Source organism: Pungitius pungitius, chromosome 3 (genome assembly GCF_949316345.1).
Source record: "Pungitius pungitius chromosome 3, fPunPun2.1, whole genome shotgun sequence".
In the NCBI taxonomy this organism is placed as follows: Eukaryota; Metazoa; Chordata; class Actinopteri; order Perciformes; family Gasterosteidae; genus Pungitius; species Pungitius pungitius.
The window spans coordinates 206,804-227,299 of NC_084902.1; the positions used below are offsets into that span (position 1 = coordinate 206,804).

At 43.8% G+C, this 20,496-nt stretch overlaps 3 protein-coding genes and 2 non-coding genes across 7 annotated transcripts; 4 read left to right on the forward strand and 1 right to left on the reverse strand.

Annotated features, from left to right (window-relative positions):
• Positions 1 to 61: 61 nt before the first annotated feature.
• On the reverse strand, positions 62 to 5,648 carry LOC119219294 (protein phosphatase 1 regulatory subunit 14A-like). Its single transcript, XM_037474407.2, has 4 exons — positions 4,250 to 5,648; positions 2,319 to 2,399; positions 2,211 to 2,243; positions 62 to 1,005 (listed from the first exon to the last, which is right to left on the reverse strand). Exons 1-4 carry the CDS (start codon positions 4,454 to 4,456, stop codon positions 868 to 870), a joined length of 459 nt encoding a protein of 152 aa, XP_037330304.1. The 5' UTR covers positions 4,457 to 5,648; the 3' UTR covers positions 62 to 867.
• A 131-nt stretch (positions 5,649 to 5,779) lies between these two features.
• Positions 5,780 to 9,774, forward strand: LOC119219235 (kunitz-type protease inhibitor 2-like). Its single transcript, XM_037474290.2, has 9 exons — positions 5,780 to 6,280; positions 7,060 to 7,104; positions 7,214 to 7,237; positions 7,429 to 7,590; positions 8,035 to 8,100; positions 8,217 to 8,384; positions 8,511 to 8,555; positions 8,696 to 8,804; positions 9,110 to 9,774. Exons 1-9 carry the CDS (start codon positions 5,872 to 5,874, stop codon positions 9,186 to 9,188), a joined length of 1,107 nt encoding a protein of 368 aa, XP_037330187.1. The 5' UTR covers positions 5,780 to 5,871; the 3' UTR covers positions 9,189 to 9,774.
• Positions 9,775 to 10,862: 1,088 nt separating this feature from the next.
• Positions 10,863 to 18,601, forward strand: atg16l1 (ATG16 autophagy related 16-like 1 (S. cerevisiae)). 3 transcript variants are annotated; one of them, XM_037474072.2, is made up of 21 exons: positions 10,863 to 11,202; positions 11,954 to 12,065; positions 12,149 to 12,242; positions 12,332 to 12,437; positions 12,698 to 12,771; positions 12,862 to 12,931; positions 13,098 to 13,279; positions 13,350 to 13,415; positions 13,491 to 13,577; positions 14,211 to 14,270; positions 14,358 to 14,402; positions 15,206 to 15,308; positions 15,742 to 15,847; positions 16,271 to 16,341; positions 16,444 to 16,515; positions 16,887 to 17,007; positions 17,102 to 17,207; positions 17,275 to 17,424; positions 17,492 to 17,539; positions 17,741 to 17,842; positions 17,925 to 18,601. In XM_037474072.2, the coding sequence occupies exons 2-21, from the start codon at positions 11,960 to 11,962 to the stop codon at positions 18,016 to 18,018; spliced, it is 1,863 nt and encodes a 620-aa protein (XP_037329969.1). In that variant the 5' UTR covers positions 10,863 to 11,202; positions 11,954 to 11,959; the 3' UTR covers positions 18,019 to 18,601. The 3 variants fall into 3 exon arrangements, with proteins under 3 accessions (XP_037329969.1, XP_037329979.1, XP_037329987.1); XM_037474082.2 differs by lacking the exon at positions 14,358 to 14,402; XM_037474090.2 differs by lacking the exons at positions 14,211 to 14,270; positions 14,358 to 14,402.
• Positions 15,388 to 15,655, forward strand: LOC119223597 (small Cajal body-specific RNA 6). The gene has a single exon (XR_005120960.1). It is a non-coding gene; the product is annotated as a small Cajal body-specific RNA 6 (non-coding RNA).
• LOC119223604 (small Cajal body-specific RNA 6) lies at positions 16,553 to 16,820 on the forward strand. Its single transcript, XR_005120961.1, has one exon. It is a non-coding gene; the product is annotated as a small Cajal body-specific RNA 6 (non-coding RNA).
• Positions 18,602 to 20,496: the final 1,895 nt, after the last annotated feature.

The window sequence follows — 20,496 nt, forward strand, 5'->3', positions numbered from 1 at the left end:
ACCACTTATACAAGCCGTCATTCGCAGACTTTAATTACGCAGCTCCAGTTCATGGACTCAGATCTCCTCAAACTGCGTCAGTTGTGAACAAAGTTGTGGAGGAAAATACGGGACAAATATATGAAAAGCAGCAGTGGCGATGTAGGGGCAAAAAAGTCTCTGATAAATGAATAAATAAACGAACCAAGGATTTCCACACACAAAGACGTCACTCTCTAGGGTTAGGGTTTTAGAACCATGAAACGAGTCGACACAAGACGCAGAAGCAGAATGCCCCACCCTCGATACGTGAAGAGGCCGAGGTTCTTGCTCAGCCTCACGCGGCAGTGAAAAGCAGGAAGGCAGGCTGCCGGTCCATACAAAATAAAAGTAATTGAATTGAACAAACTTCAAAAGATTAACCCCAGCGCATGTCTTAGGACTGTGGGAGGAAGCTGGAGTAACTGGATGGAACCCACGCAGACACAGAAAGTTGCTGCATAGTGCTAACCACACCACCCCATACACATAATTCAACACACTCAAACCTACACACACTATTTTCTATTATGTTCTGAGTTCTATTTGTTGTATCTTTTTTTTAAGATCATCCTTCTATTTTAAACTTTGACATCATGCTCATTTACACAAACAAAGAACAATTAAATCAATTGAATTGACTGTTTACAGAATGATTTCGGATCAGAACACAAAGAAACCATGAAAACAACTCTGTCAGCTGAAGGAGTTCGGGGGACACAAATGGCGTAGATATGGATATTTCATACAGTCTGGTGGAGCCTCCGGGGTGTCAGGGTGGTATTGTGCAGAGGGTATGGCCAGTGTGGCCGGTTCCGAAGGTCAGGATGCGATGGTTTACTTGGTCCATCAGTGCAGCACCTCCCTGTCAGCTGACCCGGGGCGGGTGGGGTAGATGTGAAGCTGAGGGAGGTCGATACCGTCGTTGTGCAGATCCTCGTGTTTCTGTAAACCATGGAGCTTCAATAGAAGTTCACCGACAAAGACCTGATGGGAGAAGACACAGAAAAAGAGGAGTCAGCTCTCAGGCAGGACTGTTCATAAAGTGTCATCATGTAGACACCATCATGTTTTCAAAGTCCAACAAACCAAACTAACCCTGAGACTTCTGCAGCTACTAGGAGTCCGATGGCCTCTGAGGACCATGAACATACATACGAAGTGCCAACTATAACACTTTATTAATCCTCAGTGGGACACTCATTTGCCAACAACAGAATCATACAGACAACAAGACAAGAAACACATTTCAATGGACAAATGATCCCAGAAGATGCCTTATAAAACATGACCAACATCATGAAAATGCTACAGCTTACAGTTGAAAGGGTCACTGGTCTCCCCCTTATGGCTATATTGAATTTAAAGGTGTCAGATTGGATGCACCACCGCACCCCATGTGCTCTCTCAGCAGGTAGCATGTCTTGTCTTGTGAACCAGCCTTTCTGATCAGCTTATTGATGCTTTCAACTTTGTCAGCCGTAGTAATGGTGCCCCGCCAGCAGAGCACAGCATACCAACAAACAGCCAGGAATGATTGTTTGTTGTTGTTTAGATAGTATTCCTGTTGTTTTAGAATAATAGTTGTTGATTTTAAACAGCATAGTGTTGTTGTTATAACTGTTATACTTTAAAGGGCAGTGATTTGCTGTGATTTCTTTAGCTATAGTAATAATAGTTTATAATTCTGGGCGTGAACTTCAAACTGCTCACTCTTAGTCTGTAATATTGCTTTGACAATTGACTTATTGAGTCCATTATGACACGTAATCTATGGTTTGGTTATTGGTGCCTGAACCCAGGGGGGTGCCCAGTTACTATTGTCTGTGAAAGATCTAAATGACATTAATCATTTTGTTTCATACTAGCTAATAACCAAACACACTCATAACTGCGCACAACAACAAAAATAAAACAGATGGCATCGGAGGAAATGAGGAGCTGGAGGCTCCAGATGTGACCTCCACTAATCATTGGTGGCACCCTGCTTCTTACAGAGAATCTGTTTCATAGCAGACATAATAAAATCTAAGCCCTCTATGAGCCCCAGACAGACTATAATGCTGAACCTCCATTACATTAATATTCATTTATTGTTTCATATTTTCTGATGAACAACACTAAAACTGCCCTGAGATTTGTTTCACTCCTTTCATTGAATTGAATCTTTACCTTCATGTTTATAGACTCACCTTTGATTCCTTGTTACAGGAGTGAAAGAGGTCCTGAAAACGAGAGAGAGACACGTGAGACACCAAGAGAAAGGACGTAGAGGCACATGGAGATGGACGTATATTTACGTGCAGTCTCTGAGTCCTCTCCTCATCCGTCCTTAAGTCCAGAAGTTCATCAATGTTCACCTCCTCTGGCATGTCCTCCTCCTGTGGAGACATTTATACAATTTTCATGTGTATACAGATTTTGTCAGGTTAAAATAATATAATACATTTAGGGCATAATAAGATGTAATTATATTATTTAATAATAAAATAATAAATAATAAACTCTGCCATCCAACAAACACATTATTCCACCAACATCTTGATCAAGCAATGCTTCTCACAGCTGCACCCTTCTTCCATTAAAACTTCAACTTCAACAATGTTTTTAATATTCTTCTTCTTTTTCTCATTTTGATTCTATTCATCCATTCATCGGTTGTCACGGTGATCAAACCCCCGACGTCTGCTGATGGGGAGTCTGTCTGAAATCTCTCCTTTAATTCAGTGTGCATCTGTGTGTGTGTGTGTGTGTGTGTGTCTGGTTGTGTGTGTGTGTGTGTCTGGTTGTGTCTTGTTGTGTGTGCGTGTGTCTGGTTGTGTGTGTGTGTCTGGTTGTGTGTGTGTGTGTGTGTCTCTGACAGGAAATGAGCAGATATGATTATCTATTTAACACCAAACACACATACACTACATCATCCTTCCCCCTCTTTCAATATGTCTACTATGTATTCATGTATACGTGTGTGTGTGTGTGTGTGTGTCATCAATCTTCCCACTTATGCAGCTTTTACCGTCTCTCACAGGTCAATAAAAGCCTCTCTGGAGGATAAGACACATAAGACAATCCCAGCAATGAAAGAGACTCCAGGAGGCCAACTGGGATTTAAAGACTCAATACCTTGTTAGTTCTTAACTTTAGCCATTTAACCAGCAAACTTTCACCATTTTTACCTGGATGCTCCTGCAGAACAAGATTCTCATCCATGTAGAAATTATCATCAGTGTAGATATAGAGCTGATTATCATCAGTGTAGATATAGAGCTGATTATCATCAGTGTAGATATAGAACTGATTATCATCAGTGTAGATATAGAACTGATTATCATCAGTGTAGATATAGAACTGATTATCATCAGTGTAGATATAGAACTGATTATCATCAGTGTAGATATAGAGCTGATTATCATCAGTGTAGATATAGAGCTGATTATCATCAGTGTAGATATAGAACTGATTATCATCAGTGTAGATATAGAACTGATTATCATCAGTGTAGATATAGAACTGATTATCATCAGTGTAGATATAGAGCTGATTATCATCAGTGTAGATATAGAACTGATTATCATCAGTGTAGATATAGAGCTGATTATCATCAGTGTAGATATAGAGCTGATTATCATCAGTGTAGATATAGAACTGATTATCATCAGTGTAGATATAGAGCTGATTATCATCAGTGTAGATATAGAGCTGATTATCATCAGTGTAGATATAGAGCTGATTATCATCAGTGTAGATATAGAGCTGATTATCATCAGTGTAGATATAGAGCTGATTATCATCAGTGTAGATATAGAACTGATTATCATCAGTGTAGATATAGAGCTGATTATCATCAGTGTAGATATAGAGCTGATTATCATCAGTGTAGATATAGAACTGATTATCATCAGTGTAGATATAGAACTGATTATCATCAGTGTAGATATAGAACTGATTATCATCAGTGTAGATATAGAGCTGATTATCATCAGTGTAGATATAGAACTGATTATCATCAGTGTAGATATAGAACTGATTATCATCAGTGTAGATATAGAACTGATTATCATCAGTGTAGTACTCGTAGTAGTTGTGTCATTTGTACTTCTATTGAATAGTACTTGTAGCAACTCCCATGAGTACTGTAGTAGTACTCATGGGAGTATTTCCAGTACTAACACTAGTAGTAGTAGTTTTAGAGAGTAGTACCAGCCACACTTGTACTAGTATGCATACTACTCACCCTTCCTCTGTACAGCTCCTCCAGTCCACAGTCAATCCACTTCTCCACCTCCATCCTCCTCTGCAGCTCCTTCCGGTTGTACTTCACAGTGACCCGGATCTGCCGGCGCTGAAGGTTCTGAACCGCATCACGATCAGCACCGGCCCGGCTGGGGGACTGATTACTACACGACTTATTCATCCGCCGTCCCACCCGGTTAGCCGCCATCAGGACCGACACGGCCGGCCACTCAAACAACCCCCAACCAGGTCAAATATTCACAAGATGAAATAATCCTCCTAAGACTTTCAAGACTCAATTAAAACGTATTAAGAAATCAGAATTTCAATAAGAAATACTACTACCACTACTACTACTATTAAATAATAATTAAATAATAACAACAGAAACGGAATTTGTAATATCCTAAATTATCTTATTTCTTCCCTTTCTGGAAAACTTCTCTCCGCTTTGTGGTTTTAAATACTATACAATATAGATTGCATAATAATTATATTTAATTATGAATGAATAAATGAATTCTAGTGAAGCTTTCAAAATAGAAAATAACAGAAAATAGTCAGAATGAGCCAGTGGCCAGTCGTAGCTGCGCGAGCAGATTGACAGAAAATCGACAGGGCGGCACCACGCTGCTTGTGGTGCGTTAAGGGGCTGTCGAGATTTCTGACTCTCAGACAGAGAATGTGAAGCTAAATTAATAATTGTGATAATTATAATCAGCATAAAATGCTTCCATCACATTTATGGAATGAATATGGCCAAATAGTATTAATCTCGTCAGGTTGTTTGAGTTTCCTCAGAAATAGTATTTCTATTAAACTGAGCTATAAAGGAAACTGTTGTATGCTGTAAAACACACGATTTTATTTAATTCTGACTTTTCTGGGACGAACAGGAAGGCAGCATGAGAGGATCCTGCTGGGTCCTAGTGCTCCTCGAATTCGTGGGTTAAAGGTGAATAAATGAGCATTAACGATACCTGGTGGTGGCCATATGCACTGCAGCCTGAAGGATGCCTTCAACTTTATATTACTCCTGACATAATGATCATGAATTTTATTTCCATAAAAATCTGATGACAACTAATTATCTTTATTTTGTATTCTATATCTTATTCATATCTTTGTATATTATATTGTTAATTAAATTGTACATTATTCTCCTTTGTTCTGTATGCTGCACCCACCATGACAAGTTCCTTACCTGGCAAACACCTGTTTTCCTGATTCAGAACTTAAAAGATTGTTTAGTTTAAGCACCAAAGACACAAATGTGTGTATATTGTAATAGAGTTGGATAGTTAGATACACAGATAAATACACTGAAAACGTAACCAATTTGAAGTCTGTGAGGGAATATTAATATTAAATTATCTGACGCTTTTATATAAACAATACTTTTTGTTATTAATAGTAAGAATTGAATGATGGATTATCAAGAAAACGTTGGACTGAATGTTATAAACAAATGACAATGACGCAGGTTGTGGGCGTGGCTTCGATTACCTCACCTGTCCTTTTAGGTAAATCTACCTGCGACAACAAAAAGCCACCAAACGAGGAAGTGCACGCGGAGCCGAGCCACCCTGATCTTTACGAGTTTAAGTTTCACCTCAAAACACGATGGCTCGGTCTATACTCCTGGTCTGGGTTCTCGTCGGGACCGGTGTAGTTCTGGGCTGTGACTGGGACCAGTCCGTTGTTCCGGATCAGGATCTGAGCGTCATAGACGGCTTTATGATCGACGTGAACAAGATCTCGGAGGTCTCGGACCCGGAGTCCTGCCGGTCTAAGTGCTGCTCCGAGCCGGACTGCGACATGGCCTTGGTCCGGTTCCCAGCAGACGGGAAACCCCAATGCATCCTGGTCAAGTGTCTGGTCCTGGACCAGGACGTGTGTGTCCTTGAGCCCGCAACTCAGTCCAAGGTTTATCGCAAGAACGGCACGCGCGAGTCCGGTCGGAAGCAGGCGCGAGGCGGGGAGGGGCTGCGCGCGGTCCCGCTGATGGTCCCGTGGAACCCCAGGAGCGACAGTAAGATGATCGATATGTGTGATTATTGATTCATTGGTGTATACACGTGTGCTTTAACTTGGCACTCAAGACTTCAGACTCCAATTTAGAAAAAAATCAAATAATTAATTAGTGAGTGAATGTTGTTGGTGCTGCTGAAATATCAAATTCCACTGGATGGTACGACCTGCATTAAATGCTGAATAAAAGGTTAAACGAATATGTTGAATATGAGGTGCGTTCCTCTGACATCATTAGATCCACCGGTCAGGTGACTGCGGAATGCGGCTCTGTGGTCTGACCGGTCGCTCCACTTCTTAGAAGTTTAGAATGTTTCCTCAACAACTCCTCCTGCCAGATCCCTGCCAGACAATTCATTAGAGCTTCATATCGAATGATCATTTGATGGAGCTTTACATTGAAAGGTTATTAATTGAGCTTTATATTGAAGCATCATTAATTGGAGCTTTAAGTTGAAGGATCATTGATTGCAGTTTTATATTTAAGGATCATTTGATGGAGCTGAATCATTAACTGTAGCTTTATATTGTAGCTTCATTAATTCAAGTATTATATTAAAGGATCATTTATTGGTATTAAAGCAGCTATAGCAATAGCATAATCGTGATGGCAATAGATATTATATCGTGATAATAAAGAATTTAGTCTAGTAACTGATGCACGAACTGGCAGTAGTAACTCTAGTACTGACGATAGTGGCTCTAGTACAGGTAGTAGTAACTGTGAGTACAGTGAGAAATACTTCTGATTACAAGATATTTCTGATTTTGTCTGTCCAGGTGTTTCTCAGGAAGCTGACCGTGCAAAGAGCCGTGAGGAGAAAGGTGTGTGTGTGTGTGTGTGTGGGTGTGTGGGGGTGTGTGTGTGTGTGTGTGTGTCAGTAACAATGCTCAGTGTAGTGTTTTGTGACTCATTTCTTCTTCTCTCCAACAGAAATGTCTGCCTCAGACTTCACTGGTATGTTAGGCCACATACACACATTCTTTATTGTGTCTCTGCCCCCCCCCCCCCCCTTAGTGTAAAGGAATAAAAGATGCATTCATTATTTTCAAGTGAAAGGAGTACATGTACTATTTAGAAGACTCATCCTAAAGTCATAATCTAACAGAACCAGGTGTGTTAGTGAAATAGTGTTTTTGACCTATCAGAGCACTGTGGGGCGGAGCCTGAGGTGGGTCCTTGCAGAGCAGCCTTCCAGCATTGGTACTACAACAGTGAGACCGGTACCTGTCAATCATTTATCTATGGAGGCTGCAAAGGCAACAAGAACAACTACAACAGCAAGGAAAGGTGCATGGCAACATGTGCAGGTGAGCAACACACCTGTGTGCCCCTGTAACCGTGGGTAACTGACCCGTGCTCACCCATAACAGTAAGAAAATAATGTGTGAATACATGTTAATGATTCCTCACAATAAGGATTAACAATGTTGTTACATGTCGTTTAACTGATGCTTTTATCCAAAGCGACTTAAAATAAGTGCGTTTCAACCATAGATACATTATAACTAATAATAAAATCAGTAGCATTTACTACAAATCTTGTAGTACAAATGTGTTTTTTTCACATTTTTGTGCAATATTTTTGTTTTTGTGGTGTTTTTAATGAAAACATGTTCTCTCATCACAACAAAATGATTTAGACGTAGCTTCATGGTGACCAGGGCTATTTTTCCACTGGGTGACATTCATGTGATGAGGGTCTAACGGGGAAAACAGGGTCAACTGAAGGGAACGTGTCTCTCTTTCCGCAGTCAGAGTTCTTCCGTCCTCCGAGAAAGTTGTTGCTGATGATGACGACATGTCGTCAGAATACAGAGGTAAAAGAAATCTACCCAGATTCTATTCTGACTGCTAATTGTAAATGAAACAAAACCAGCAAACTGAGAAAATGGATTCTGTAACATTCATTAAATGACTGGTGTTTTATCTGAAGAGGGTTGCATGGTGACCTCTGACCCCGGTCTCTGCCGAGCCGCCTTCCCCATGTTCTACTACGACGTGAAAGCTGCCACCTGCCGCTCCTTCATCTACGGAGGCTGTGGAGGGAACCAGAACCGCTACAGCACCATGGAGGAGTGCGTGAGCCGCTGCTCGGGGGAAGGTGAGGACCCAGCATCCGCTTTCACGGGCCAGAGTACTGTGAGGGGTACTGTGAGTGTGGATGTATGTATATATATATAGAATACCATATCTTCTTTCTATATAATGATGTGTGTTCTACATCAAGGTTCCTTTGACCATCGTGGAAAAGTTCGTGACCGTTGGACAGCAGGTTGGTTTTTGCCTTTTGTTCAGAAACCAGAGTACTGTGAGTACTAAGATCATGGCGGCCTAGTACTAATGAAATCTGAATACTGTGTCTTATGTACTATGATGACGTCCCGATTCTGACCCCTCTAACATCTGCTCCAGGTGTCTTCCTTTTCGTTACCCTAGCAACCGTCTCTGCTCTGATGCTGGTAACGCTCGTTGTCATAACGATGAGACGTCACCGTCTGACTCGACAGCCATCTTCCATCAGGTATTATTGATTATTATTCATATTTATTTTCCCATTCTCTTCATACATGTGATGTGGGACCCCTCAAAGGTTCCTTTGTCCGAGGGGGAGAGGTGATTTAAATGGTTGTTCGATTGATTGATGTAGGGATTTATTGATTGAGTCATGGGTCATTCATAGAATGATTGATAGAGGTATTGATTGGCTGATCAAGGTGATAATAGATGTAGTAATGTATTGATGGATTAAGGTAATAATTGATGTATGTATGATTGATTGATGGGGGTATTGATTGAAGTAATGGTGATATGTGACTGTCCCTGCAGTGATAAGGAGGAGCTGCTCCCAGAAGCAGATGATCAGTCCTCTCTGGAGTCTCTGTCCATCCCAGAGAGCCCCAAATAGAACCTGTTCGCTATCAATAACTCGCGGGTTCCATCTTCCGACCCACACAGAACTGTTTAGCAGCTAACTTTACTTCTGTAGCTTGAAGGTTGATTCAATGAAACAGGAAATTAAATAATGATTACATTAAACCTTCATTTGAAGTAATTAGAGATTTTATAATGTCTGTGTTCTTTTAGTAATCATGAATTACTTTGTTTTTCTGTATAAATCAGTACAATGAAGGTATGACTTTGACTCTGGTGACTTAAGGTAGATTGATATCACTTTTTAGATTTTATGGGTTAATCAATTAAATAAGTAATCAAGAATGTGTTTTTAATTAGTGTGTGTCCCATGATGCGACGTGGTGGACCCTGAAGGTCACACAGGTCATGGAAAATTCATTTATTGACTATTACAGATGACTTCATGTGTTAAACGTTGGGACTCTTGTTACATGCAAATATTAGTTTCATATCAATGTGTCATTGTCATTTATCAATGATTCTGAGAGAATGTTTAATCTTTCTGCCGTGTATTTCAACTAAAGGTCTCAGCTGTTAACTCTGTACTGTAATATCTCAATAAAACTTTACTACTTTAAGTGTATGATGTTCAAATCGACACACATTGAACCAAGGGCGTAACCATGGTTTAGATCAGTGGTTCTCAACTGGTTTGGCTCCGGCACCCACCATCACCCCTTTATGACAATCCGCGACCCAAATCGATCGGTCAACGGGGGGAGGGGGGGGGGCTTCCGCGTTCTAATTGACTGAAAACATGGACGGACGAGCTGGAAAAAACCTTCAAAATAAAATCACATTTTTTTTTTTAAACATGCAAAGGCCCGGTCGCGACCCACCAGTTGAGAAACACTGGTTTAGACATTGGGGGGGTCCATGTGTACAAATAAATGAGGCTATTTTGACTTTAGATCCAAAAAACACAATAGAGCAGAGCTCTTCAACTAAAATGTGAAGAGGTCCAGTTAGAGAACATCTCTAGAAGCACAGGTCCGTAGGATCTTAATGTGACTACGAAGTGTGAATAAAGTGAGGAACACAAAACTAGCAAATCAAATGAATTCAGTATGATTCTAAAACTTTTCACATTATTTAACAATTTTTAACAAAGAACTGAACATGTGTGAGTGCAAATAGACATAATGTTCTCTCAATTAACTAAATAAAAGTAGGACTGCATTTAAAAAAGAATGTGAATATTTATGCATGTTCAAATAGAGAGTACCACACAACAAAATATTGAGATTATTATTATTAGGATTATTAAGACTCTAGGAACAACACGTTCTCTAGTGACAAGATGTTGCCTCAACAGTTGATTTAACTCCATCGGAGTTACTTCCAGCTTCTCTGCTTTCTTTTGTGGAATTACTGGACATTCTCGTCAAAGGTATTATTTAAATAGTGACGTATAGTTCGGCCGTGACTGAGACGCAGATGTATACTTATACATGTAGAAGTAACCGTTAGCAGAACTAATTTATGTTGCAACCTTGTAAATAAAATTACACTTGGAACCTGGTTGTTAGTTCCGCCTGCACGACTCAACACTGTAACAACATGAAGGCATCTAAGATGCACTTCTTTGTAGTCCATCCTCAGAGACATTTTAGCTTCACCGCGCACACTGACGTCACTAGCGTGCGCCTACCGTCGCGTCATAATTACGTAACTTAGTGTGTGGATGTCGGATCCCCTGAACACCGCGGTTGTCCTTTTATAACTCATGGATCTTTCTTTGACCCTGTGACGTTTTCCACAGAAGTCAATGAATAGTGGTTAGAAATAGACGTTAGTTGGAAATTCCACTCACATTTAAATACGACGTCATACTCGATGCGACGATCCAGGAAGCATGCCTAGGAGCCAAAATGGCGCTGATCTGGATGGAGGCAGCTGAGGAAGCAGATGTCGGTTAAGAAGAGGACGCGGGCCGTGTAACACACAACACCGCGAGACACACGCCGAGGTTTCCGGAGAAGAAACGAGGAGCCAAAGTTAGATGTGTACGTTATAATTTCCGTTAAACGCTCAGATGGTTGCTAACCTAGCATGCTAACATGTCGAGTCACGGGGACCAACAAACACTTCAGCGTTACCGGTTTAGTGCTCGTGCCTCGGTTTGCAGCAGACTTCTGTATCCTCCAGATGGTTTACATTTTCACAGACATTATCGCGCTTTAGCATGTTCGCTGGTTAGCTTCGCCGTGTTGTTGTTCCCTTTAACAACATGCTAACAGAGAGAAGCTACCAGCAGCTAAACATGTGATCATATCTATTCATTCTATTCTATTCGCTGGCGTCCTTGTATTGTGAATTATGCTTTGTGCCGATAAAATGCCTGATTCCTCCAAGTTTAGCTTTCAGACTTTGACGTAAACACGAACCACAACCTGACGTCATGTTTGTTTACACGTAGAACTCTTGACTTTCTGCACGTTGTATTCAACTTTTACCAGATTACATGGCGGCATACAGCTTCCATGCAGGTTTTACTATATTGTAGAAATATCAAAATGCAGATATAGTTTGAATAGATGTATTAGTAACAATGTGTTTGTCTATTGTTAAAAGGACTAATTCTTATTACACATCCAGAGTTCTGGTCTGGAACGCATTGGTCAACAACTACACATTAGGACGCATGAGAGCGACACTGCTTAAGAATGTGTTTATTAGTAAATGATAATAAACCTACTTTAAAGTTATTGAGTATACGACCCAACAGTTACTAACCGTGTGTTCTTTACCCCTCAGGGTGTCATGGCGGAGCGGTGTGCTGAGTGTTCATGGAAGAGACACATCTTGGATCAGCTGAAAGCCAGAGACAGAGTTCAGAGGCAGAGCTTTGAGGAGATTGTCCTCCAGTGTGAGTCTCTCCTCTCGTCTCTCACTGGTGTCTCTGTGCATCACGCAGACGCATCGTGATGACCTGTCTTTTATTGGCTTTAGATAACCGTCTGCTGGAGAAGTCTGACCTGCAGACTGTTTTATCAGAAAGATACCAACCGGACAAGTATGACGTCCAGAGAGGACACGACTCAAGGTGAGTCCTTAACTTCCCATCCACTTTTTTTGTGTCCTTGTGACCTTTGCCCCCCTCCCCCCCTGACGTGTCCATGTGCTGCCCCTCAGCGTGGGGGCAGACCCTAACCGCGGTGAGGTCCTGCAGCAGGAGATGTCTCAGATGAGAATCAAACACCAGGAGGAGCTGACAGAGCTGCACAAGAAGCGAGGAGAGGTGAGTCCCCCTGGAAGTGATGACATCTCGTGGATTATTAAAGGTTTGATGTATTTACTCATAGAAATACGTCGTTGGTTTACAGAACTGGTTCAACAACATAAAAACCTCGTTATGTTAAATAAATGAATCGAATGTTAGTAAATCATCGTCTTGGTAAATCTGACCTGCCACTAACTGATCAACACAGCCGACACACTTTTTCTTCTAAAATAGTTTCAGGGTCCATGAAAGATGCACGTTGTCTTTTTGTCCTGCAGCTGGCTCAGAATGTGATCGAACTGAACAACCAGATTCAACAGAAAGACAAAGAGATCCAGAGCAACGAGGCCAAGTGAGCGCACACACACACACACACACACACACACACACTAGCATTTAGCATCTCACAAGCAGATGACCCCGTGTTGGATTTCCTCACCAGGATGTCTGAGTACCAGCAGCAGATCAGCAGCCTGGAGGGAGACTGTCGTGAGCTGAGGGGCTACTTACAGGTAAGCCCTCACCTGAGAGCAGCTTACATGGAGAGGAAACGTTTTCCTCAGTAGCTCTGTTTGTCTTTAATACAAAAATTAGATCTTTTTATAGCAGCGACTGTTACACTAAGAAGAGAAGAGAACCTGTAGTTGAGGTGTGCTCTGACCTCCTGGTCTCCTCCAGGACCTGGAGCGGGCCAACCAGACCCTGAAAGACGAGTACGACGCCCTGCAGATCACCTTCTCTGCTCTGGAGGAGAAGCTGAGGAAGACAAGCGAAGACAACCAGGAGCTGGTGTCCCGCTGGATGGCTGAGAAGGCTCAGGAGGCCAACAAGCTGAACGCAGAGAACGAGAAGGACAGCAGGTGAGCCCGCCCGGGGGGGAGGGGGTGGCCTGTGATGGGCTTCTGATTGACCCTCTGACTGTTCTCACAGGCGTAGACAGGCTAAGCTGCAGAAGGAACTGGCCGAGGCAGCAAAGGAGCCACTTCCCATCGAGCCGTCAGTACCTCATCACCTGCTCTGTGATGTCATCAGCTGCTCTGTGACGTCATCACTCACTGTGTTTCTCCTCAGGGACGACGACATAGAGGTTCTGGCAGAGGATGGCGGGAAGGGGGGAGGAGAGACGTCTCCCAAGAGAGCGCTTAGCAGGACTCCAAGGTGAGACCAGTAGAAGACCAGGATGGACTGTCACTGTTTTTTTTTTTTTCAGCCTTACCACTGGGGGGGGGGGGGGGGGGGGGGGGTGGTGTGTGTGTGTGTGTGTGTGTGTGTGTGTGTGTGTGTGTGTGTGTGTGTGTGTGATTGGAAGAAGAAAAGGAGCAGTGACAGCAACAGGAAACGGTAACTGAGAAAAGGACTTACCTGTACATCGGCTGTGGCCCCCTGTGCTTCCTCCTTCACTTCCCTTCCTGTGGAAGTAGTTGCCCTCTGGGACTCGTCCACGGTCTCAGCCGGGCTTTGGTGTTACCGAGCTCTTTTGCCGGTACGCAGCGCCCCTCAGTGGGCTTGGGAGGACAAACGGCCCAATGTTGAAACCACCCGTTCCTGCATTGCTTCACCCTGAAGGGTACCTCTAACATCTGAGGGACATGGACACCTGTCTCCTGAGGGACATGGACATACTTCAGCTTCTGGCTCTTTCAGCCCGGCCCCACAGATACAGAACTACCAAAGTTTTAAACCACACAGTTGTACATTCATGTTTCATAAACCCGACGTGTTGATGATAGTGAGACGTTGAGATGTTCCCCTGGTGGACTAGATGACCCCCCCCCTGTCATGTGTCTGCAGTAAGAAGAGTTCCCAGCCTCCACCTGCTGGTCTGCTGGACTCCATCTCCAACATCTTTGGGTACGTAGCTGAGAGATCATTGGTCCAGACTTTGGACCAATGATCTGTTGTGATTCACCACCTGTCTATCTGCCTGTCTATCTGCAGCGAGTCTGAGTGTGTCAAGCCTGGACTCGCCCCCCCGCTCTCCAGGTGAAGGAGTGTGTGTGTGTGTGTGTGAGAGAGACACCTGTTCACACTTTTGGCTCCTTGATTGACAGCTGGCTTCTTAATTCAGAGTAATTTATTTTATGTATTAACCTCTAGCTGGTTTGATTTTGTTATTTAATATAATAACGTAGTGTTTACATCACTGACTTTGGAGGAACACGGTCTGAGTGGCGGAGGGGGGGCGTGTCCTCTGATTGGATGTTGGTCTTCACACGGTGAAGATTGTAAGGACGTGATTATTTTTGCCATAATTGTTTATAGAAAGATGTTGAGTCCACAAGTGTTTCCCCTGCCATCCCCCCCCCCCCCCCGCTGTGGCCCCCCCGCCCTGCTGTGGCCCCCCTGCATTAGACCTTTTACTCCAGGCAGCAGCACCGGCCACACGTTGCTGATGGTGTTCATCTTAATAATGTCCCAGTGCAACGTGTGCTTCTGACTTTTTGTTCCACATTGAAAAAGGAAAGACTTCATTTTAATTTAGTTTGATACCTGAATATTTAATTTATTTGTGTTTCTTAACTGAAACGTCGGTTAATAATAAAGTTTACCTTACCTGTCTCTCCATCCTAACACATGGTAACCACGGTAACGACTTGTGTGGGTTAAAAACTGGTCTTTGTGGGCGGGGGTGTAAGTGCGCTTTGTGGGCGTGGGAGCCCCCCCCCCCCCCCCCCCCATGTAATGGGAGGGGAAACACTGACCGATGGTGATCCGTACGGTGGACTGGTTTGTAACTGGTGGTTGTTGGACTGGTCTGACTGGTTTGTGATGGTCTCCCCCCTCAGGCGTCGACCTGCTAACTCCTTCAGCTCTTCGCCTGAGAACACCGACGCCCCCTCTGGAGTGTGTGCGGAGGTCCGAGTCCCTTCAACCGCTCTCCACGTGTTCGTAAGTAACCAGTGGAGTCGCACCTGATGGTTTGTCTGGGAGACCCAAACGATGACATCATTGGGATGGGGTTACCAGAGGTCAATGATGAGCAGTAAAAGGTCTGATTACCCCAAAGCTTCTCCTGCTGCCCTCTGGCTCCCAGCAGCCCCTCTGTGCTCCCATCATGCTCCAGTAGTGCTATGGTGGTCCCAGGGGCTGCTGACAGACAGGATGTGACATCACAGTGGGAGTCTGTACAAAGACCCTACAGGCTCCGTGTGACCGACATCCCACAGAACCAATCAGAGTGGAGTGTGAGGCTGAGGAGAAGAAGGGAGATGATCTCCAGTTTTCAACCTGAGACCAAAACCAGAAAAGAAAGCTGTTTTCATTGGTTCAGAGTGTGTGTGTGTTAACGTGTGTGTGTGTGTGTGTTAATGTGTGCGTTTAGGAGGCACACGACGGCGAGGTCAACGCAGTGAGGTTCAGCCCTGGATCTCGTCTCCTGGCAACCGGAGGGATGGACCGCAGGGTGAAGCTGTGGGAAGTGGTTGCAGGTGAGCTTCACTGTGGTAATCAATACATTACAAACACACACACACACACACAGCATGAATCCAGTGTTATGAAGGGATATTTTTCTACAGCCAGTTGTGTGGGAACATTTTGGCTTGAAGCCGGTTGAGAGGAGAACAATAAGGTGAACGAGCCGGTACGTCGACTTTATTTAAGAACAGAGGAAACCCGACTGATGCCGGGTTCATTTAGGATGCATGTCTTCAGTTCTAATATTTATATTTATATACACACACGTTCTTTGAGTGTATTATTATGCTGTTATATTGTCATTATGTAATCAGTGGCAGACAATGGTCTTGACAATAATACTCATCGCACTACAAGAAGTAGTTATCGTGACATACCTACAGAGGGGTTACCGGGGTAACCTGGATTTAGGCGTGTTGCATCTCTGACTTCAGGTCGCTGTGAACCTAAAGGCGCTCTGACCGGCAGCAACGCTGGAATCACCAGCATCGAGTTCGACAGCGCTGTAAGTTCCTTCACTTATTCCAGGTTCAATGGATGAGGAGCATGATGATGATGATGTCTCCTAAATGCTCATTTAGTGATGTCGTTTGTGTCTTGTTTTTAGGGCTCCTACCTGCTGGCGGCCTCCAATGACTTTGCGAGTCGGATCTGGACTGTAGACGACTACAGACTCCGAGTGAGTCTTCTCAGTCCTCTGTGGACATTTGTATTCTGGTCCATGATGTTCATGTAAAAGGTCTGAATCTCAGATCCCCCTCGTCAGCCATTTTGGCTCCCAGCAGCCCCTCTGTGCTCCCATCATGCTCTAGTGTTGCAGTGATGTTCTGGGGGGCTGCTGACAGACAGGATGTGACATCACAGTGTGAGTGTGTGCAGAGACCCTACAGACTCTTTGACTGACATCCCACAGAACCAATGCGAGTGGAGTGTGAGGCTGAGGAGGTGGGGCCTGAGTGCTGATCTCCCTCTTCTCCTGAGACCGTAACAGCTGGTTTGATGTGTGAGGTTCAGTTTCCTGTTGATCCAGTAGAACCTGTGTGTTTCCAGCACACCTTGACGGGCCACAGTGGGAAGGTGCTGGCAGCTCGCTTCCTATTGGACAACGCTCGCATCGTCTCCGGGAGCTACGACCGCACGCTGAAGCTCTGGGACCTCCGCAGCAAAGTCTGTACGTTTCTACAGGTCACCATAGCAACCGTGGACAGGTGATGTGGGGGCTCTATTTGTCTGCGGAGTTAGTACCTGCCGTCTCACCTGTACAGGTATGAAGACGGTGTTTGCTGGTTCCAGCTGTAACGACATTGTGTGCACGGAGCAGTGCGTCATGAGCGGACACTTTGATAAGAAGGTTCGATTCTGGGACATCAGGTGAGTTATTGTTGTTTTCTGGGTACTTGCTTGGTACCTTTTGCTATAACAGGTGTTCATGTTTTAGAGCAGAGAGCATCGTCCAGGAGCTGGAGCTGTTTGGAAGAGTCACGTCTCTGGACCTGAACCACGACCGCACGGAGCTGCTCACCTGCTCCAGAGACGACCTGGTGAAGATCATCGACCTGCGCACCAACGCTGTGAGGCAGACGCTCAGGTGAGTCCGGGCCAGAGCCCCGCGGGACGGCCCACGTGATCCTGGCTAATGGCTGTGTCTCTCTTAGTGCTCAAGGGTTCAAGTGTGGAGCTGATTGGACGAGAGTCACCTTCAGGTGAGTCAACAGTTCTTCTGAATTATCAGTCCTTAAATAGTTAATGTTGAGTTAAAACATAATTCATTCTCTGATCCCTATTTATTGTTAAAGTTTCCACTTGTGCAGGTGTTTCACAGAGAAGCTGCTTTTAAAAGAGGCTGCGTTCTACATTTAAACCGACGGGTCATGCTGAACTGCTGTTGTTGTTGTTGTTTACAGTCCCGACGGCAGCTACGTGGCTGGAGGATCAGCTGATGGAGCTTTGTACATCTGGAATGTCCTCACAGGGAAAGTGGACCGAACTCTAGACCGGAACCACAAGTAAGAACCAGAATGAACAATGAGTTAGAAATGATTACTGCAGGAGTTTGATGGTGACTCGGGGAGCGCTTGTTTTCTACAGCTCTGCCATCAACTCAGTGTCCTGGTCGCCCTCCGGAGCATTCGTGGCTAGTGTGGAGAAAGGCAGCAAGGCCATCCTGTGGTCTGACATGTGACCTGATGGAGCTGATGATGGAGCACCTCTTGTTGTTGAACTCTGACCAATGAGACTTGTCCTTTCTTCATGTGGACTTCTCCGTAAACACAGGTTGACTCTGGTGTTTACTCTTGTTCTTCTGGGAGCTTTAAATGGTTCCGAAACCAACATGTCAAAGTCTTTAGTGTGTGTGTGTGTGTGTGTGTGTGTGTGTGTGTGTGTGTGTGTGTGTGTGTGTGTGTGTGTGTGTGTGTGTGTGTGTGTGTGTGTGTGTGTGTGTGTGTGTGTGTGTGTGTGTGTGTGTGTGTGTGTGTGTGTGTGTGTGTGTGTGTGTGTGTGTGTGTGTGTGTGTGTGTGTGTGTGTGTGTGTGTGTGTGTGTGTGTGTGAGAGAAACTGCTGAGTGTCAAACGCTTATCGGCTCAGCTGATGTGACGTCGGATCTGAATCCCAACACGGATAATGAATCTGTATTAGTCGTTGATTATCTTCATATAAAGATGCGCTTTAGGATGTAAACATAACAAAGGAAGGAAATGTGTGTTTGGATGATTATTTCTTTGTTGAAACGATGCTTCTTAGCAATAAATTCTGTTGGAAAGCCTGTTTATTTTCTTTTTTAATGGTTGTGTATTGGAGCTGAGTGGGAGGAGCAGTGAAGGTGGGCGTCCCTTCAGGAAGAAGACCATCACCCCACCTTCACCATCATAGCGTTATGTTCAGCCATGAGTCCCCCCCCCCCCCCCCCCCGTCATCACTAACACCTGGATCCCGTATCTCCACTGTGGGACTCGTGGTGGAGGAGAGGACCCCCCCCCCCCCCCTCATTGATCAGCAGGAGGGGGGGGCTGGTAGTAAGTTACCAGTAAGGAGCTAACGAGGCGTTAGACAGAAGTACAACACTACAAACAAATGTCCTGTGTTTATATCCTAATATATTTTAGTCGATCGTGCTGCTGTTATATATGTACATATGTGTGTTTTTTTAAATGCTATTAAATTATTTGTCTTGTGTAAAATGTTATAATGAATTCTGAAGTGTATTGCAAGCTTTTATTCATGCAAACACTTTTACATTTTAGTATTAAATCTCAATGTAAAGCATAAAACCAAAGCTGCCACATAAAAAAATGTGTACTTATGAAATAAAAGTACCATGAAATTATTAAATATATTTAATATTTATGTATTTATTTCACGATGGATTTCAAATGCATATTTCATTAATTTATGTATTTATGTATTTAATTTGTAATAAAACAGCATTCCATACTGCCAGGGCATTAATGCTTTAGTTTGTCCAACAGCAAGCTAACGGATATAAATCTGTTTTCTTTTTCTTCCAATCAAGGCCTCGTACGTGCTTCAACTAAGGCGATCAAATGTTGAATTAGTCAGCTCAACGTTCTCAACGTTTCTCCTCTTTCTCCATCGAAATGCAGCCTAGAGTCCTTAAGGATGCAGCCTAGTGTCCATCGAAATGCAGCCTAGAGTCCTTAAGGATGCAGCCTAGTGTCCTTAAGGATGCAGTCTAGTGTCCATCGAAATGCAGCCTAGTGTCCTTAATGATGCAGCCTAGAGTTCTCAAGGATGCAGCCTAGTGTCCTTAAGGTCTCTCTCTGCCCTTTCAGCTCGTTAGTGAACACAGGTGCTCTGTATTGATTAGTGCAGTCTCTTACAGAGGACATTTCAGAACCTCCTTTGCACCCCTCCCTTACATGACCCCCCCCCCCTTTGAACCCCCTTTGTAACACTGTTACTATAATGTTGGTGATGAAGCCTATTATCTTTTATATGGCATTATATTTTATTTTATTTTATTTTTTGTCTAAATGTCTGTCGTGCACTAACCGCCAAGTCAATTTTCCTTTCATGTCTGGCAATCAATTCCTGTTTCCTGATCAATTAATGACTTCTTAGTTTGAAGGAAAAGCATTCTGCCACCCAATTCCATCATTTCAAAATAAAAGCCTCAATCACTATCTACTACTACTACTAATATTACTAATACTACTTTGTAGTACTACTACTCTCAGTGGATGTCTACTCATCACCTGAAGATCAACCTGCACAAGACTGAACTACTTCCCCAGAAAAGACTCTCCCACCCAGGACCTGACTGTTAACTTTGGTCACTCTGTGTTAACGTCCACTCTGACTGATGGAACCTCGGTGTGACACCTGACCCCCAACATCACATCGACATCACGATCCTGTAGGTCCACGCTCTACAACATCAGGAGAACACGACCCTTCTTACTCAGAAGGAGGCGCAAGTACTGATTCAGGCTCTTGTCCTCTCCTGGACTACTGTAACTGTCTCCTGACAGGTCTCCCTGCTCCATTCCACCTCTGCAGCTCCTCCAGAATGCAGCAGCTCCACTGGTCTTCAACCTTCTTTAGTTCTCCCACACTACTCCACTCCTCCTCTCTTCACTGGTTACCAGTGGCTGCCTCATCCAGTTCAAATCACTGGTGCTCACGTAGCATGCTGTGAAT

Excerpts from the sequence above, each read along its gene's own strand:
- LOC119219294 (XM_037474407.2), bottom strand. The coding sequence starts at position 4,456 with ATGGCGGCTAACCGGGTGGGACGGCGGATGAATAAGTCGTGTAGTAAT. Across the intron at positions 2,400-4,249 it reads AGGAGCTGTACAGAGGAAGG|GAGGAGGACATGCCAGAGGA; the intron begins GTGAGTAGTATG and ends ATGTCTCCACAG. Across the intron at positions 2,244-2,318 it reads AGAGGACTCAGAGACTGCAC|GACCTCTTTCACTCCTGTAA; the intron begins GTAAATATACGT and ends TCTCGTTTTCAG.
- LOC119219235 (XM_037474290.2), top strand. The coding sequence starts at position 5,872 with ATGGCTCGGTCTATACTCCTGGTCTGGGTTCTCGTCGGGACCGGTGTA. Across the intron at positions 7,105-7,213 it reads AAAGAGCCGTGAGGAGAAAG|AAATGTCTGCCTCAGACTTC; the intron begins GTGTGTGTGTGT and ends TCTCTCCAACAG. Across the intron at positions 7,591-8,034 it reads GTGCATGGCAACATGTGCAG|TCAGAGTTCTTCCGTCCTCC; the intron begins GTGAGCAACACA and ends CTCTTTCCGCAG.
- atg16l1 (XM_037474072.2), top strand. The coding sequence starts at position 11,960 with ATGGCGGAGCGGTGTGCTGAGTGTTCATGGAAGAGACACATCTTGGAT. Across the intron at positions 15,309-15,741 it reads CAACCGCTCTCCACGTGTTC|GAGGCACACGACGGCGAGGT; the intron begins GTAAGTAACCAG and ends GTGTGCGTTTAG. Across the intron at positions 17,843-17,924 it reads ACTCTAGACCGGAACCACAA|CTCTGCCATCAACTCAGTGT; the intron begins GTAAGAACCAGA and ends TGTTTTCTACAG.